Genomic DNA, 1,988 nt, shown 5'->3' with positions numbered 1-1,988 from the left:
TTAGCACCTCTAGTAATATATTTACTGAGAAAAATGGTGATGTGTTCAATACTTATTTTACCTGCTGTATATAAAAAAAACATAAGGAGCATAAGTTTTCTGAACATAACAGAAATAAGTTGTAATAGCTACAAAAACTATATATTTAGCTTAAAACAGCTGAATTTAGCTAATAACAGCTTAACTTCAGCTAAAATTTCAGCAAATAGCTGAATATAGAGAAAAGCATCTGTAAGAAGCATTAATAGCTCCAATAGCAGAAAAAAGGCAAAAGAATAGCAGAAAGAAGCAGAAGTATAGCAGAAGTAGCAGAAAAAAGTAAAATTAGAAAAAAAGTAGCTAAAATTAGCACAATAAAGTGAAAAAGGATGGAACCAAAACAAAATGTGTAAGGTCCTGTAAAGATTTAGAAACATTTTAAAGGGTTTTAAGGCTGTTGAAAATAGCTCCATTCATTTTCAATGGGAAAAAAGTGGCCGAAAAAGTGAAATAGCTAAAAAAGTATAAAAGGCTGAAATACCAAAAGTCATAGCAGCCCTCGTATGAATAAGCTGAACGTTTTGATATATGAATTGTTGAAATAGTGCAAAAATTGTGGAACAAGTTAGATACCGAAAAATGTACGGAAGAAAAAACAATTTTAATTGTGTGAATGCTTTGAAGCATTTATACAATAAAGTTAAATATTTTATAAACATTACAGAAACATGATGTTCCAGCAGCCGAACCCTGAACTGTTTGTTGTGTAAACAGCTGAAACAACAGAATGTCTGCAGCTTGTTAAAAACACTTCAGTGCTTGAATTAAACTCAGATTATGTCAGTCTGTCTTCTGTGGGTTATTGATGGACCCTGGTCTGTCTCTGGTCTGTCTCTGCTCAGGGTCACGGCTGAGATGGTCCGGGCTCTGGCTCTGATGGACCCCTTCGTCTCTGTGAACCACCAGGCACTCTCAGACTCTGTCAGCTGGTTGATTCGCAAAACTCAACAGCCGGACGGATCCTTCAGAGAGACGTCCTCCTCCAAACTGAACAAAATCATGGTCAGTCCTCGTCTTCCTGAGGACAGAGATCTGGTTCATGATCCGGTCTCGTGTTCCTGAGGACAGAGATCTGGTTCATGATCCTGTCTCATGTTCCTGAGGACAGAGATCTGGTTCATGATCCGGTCTCCTGTTCCTGAGGACAGAGATCTGGTTCATGATCCTGTCTCCTGTTCCTGAGGACAGAGATCTGGTTCATGATCCTGTCTCGTGTTCCTGAATACAGAGATCTGGTTCATGATCCGGTCTCGTGTTCCTGAGGACAGAGATCTGGTTTATGATCCTGTCTCATGTTCCTGAGGACAGAGATCTGGTTCATGATCCTGTCTCGTGTTCCTGAATACAGAGATCTGGTTCATGATCCTGTCTCGTGTTCCTGAGGACAGAGATCTGGTTCATGATCCTGTCTCCTGTTCCTGAGGACAGAGATCTGGTTTAGGATCCTGTCTCGTGTTCCTGGGGACAGAGATCTGGTTTATGATCCTGTCTCGTGTTCCTGAGAACAGAGATCTGGTTCATGATCCTGTCTCGTGTCCCTGAGGACAGAGATCTGGTTCATGATCCTGTCTCCTGTTCCTGAGGACAGAGATCTGGTTCATGATCCTGTCTCGTGTTCCTGAGGACAGAGATCTGGTTCTTGATCCTGTCTCCTGTTCCTGAGGACAGAGATCTGGTTTAGGATCCTGTCTCGTGTTCCTGGGGACAGAGATCTGGTTTAGGATCCTGTCTCGTGTTCCTGAGCACAGAGATCTGGTTCATGATCCTGTCTCGTGTTCCTGAGGACAGAGTTTAGGATCCTGTCTCGTGTTCCTGAGGACAGAGTTTAGGATCCTGTCTCGTGTTCCTGGGGACAGAGATCTGGTTCATGATCCTGTCTCGTGTTCCTGGGGACAGAGATCTGGTTTAGGATCCTGTCTCGTGTTCCTGGGGACAGAGATCTGGTTTAG

The 1,988-nt window shown here is 42.5% G+C and overlaps 1 protein-coding gene across 2 annotated transcripts in view; it reads left to right on the top strand.

The window, feature by feature from the left end:
* c5 (complement component 5) overlaps positions 1 to 1,988 on the top strand; it is a 28,621-nt gene that overhangs the window by 15,984 nt on the left and 10,649 nt on the right. For both annotated transcript variants that reach the window (XM_014022820.1, XM_014022819.1), the window contains exon 26: positions 882 to 1,041. In XM_014022820.1, coding sequence (XP_013878274.1) covers positions 882 to 1,041 — 160 coding nt within the window. The remainder of the gene's footprint in view (positions 1 to 881; positions 1,042 to 1,988) is intronic.

This window comes from Austrofundulus limnaeus, unplaced genomic scaffold (genome assembly GCF_001266775.1).
Source record: "Austrofundulus limnaeus strain Quisiro unplaced genomic scaffold, Austrofundulus_limnaeus-1.0 Scaffold343, whole genome shotgun sequence".
NCBI classification, from domain to species: domain Eukaryota; kingdom Metazoa; phylum Chordata; class Actinopteri; order Cyprinodontiformes; family Rivulidae; genus Austrofundulus; species Austrofundulus limnaeus.
The sequence above is the reverse complement of the archived record's forward strand: the minus strand, read 5'-3'. Positions and strand labels throughout refer to the sequence as shown.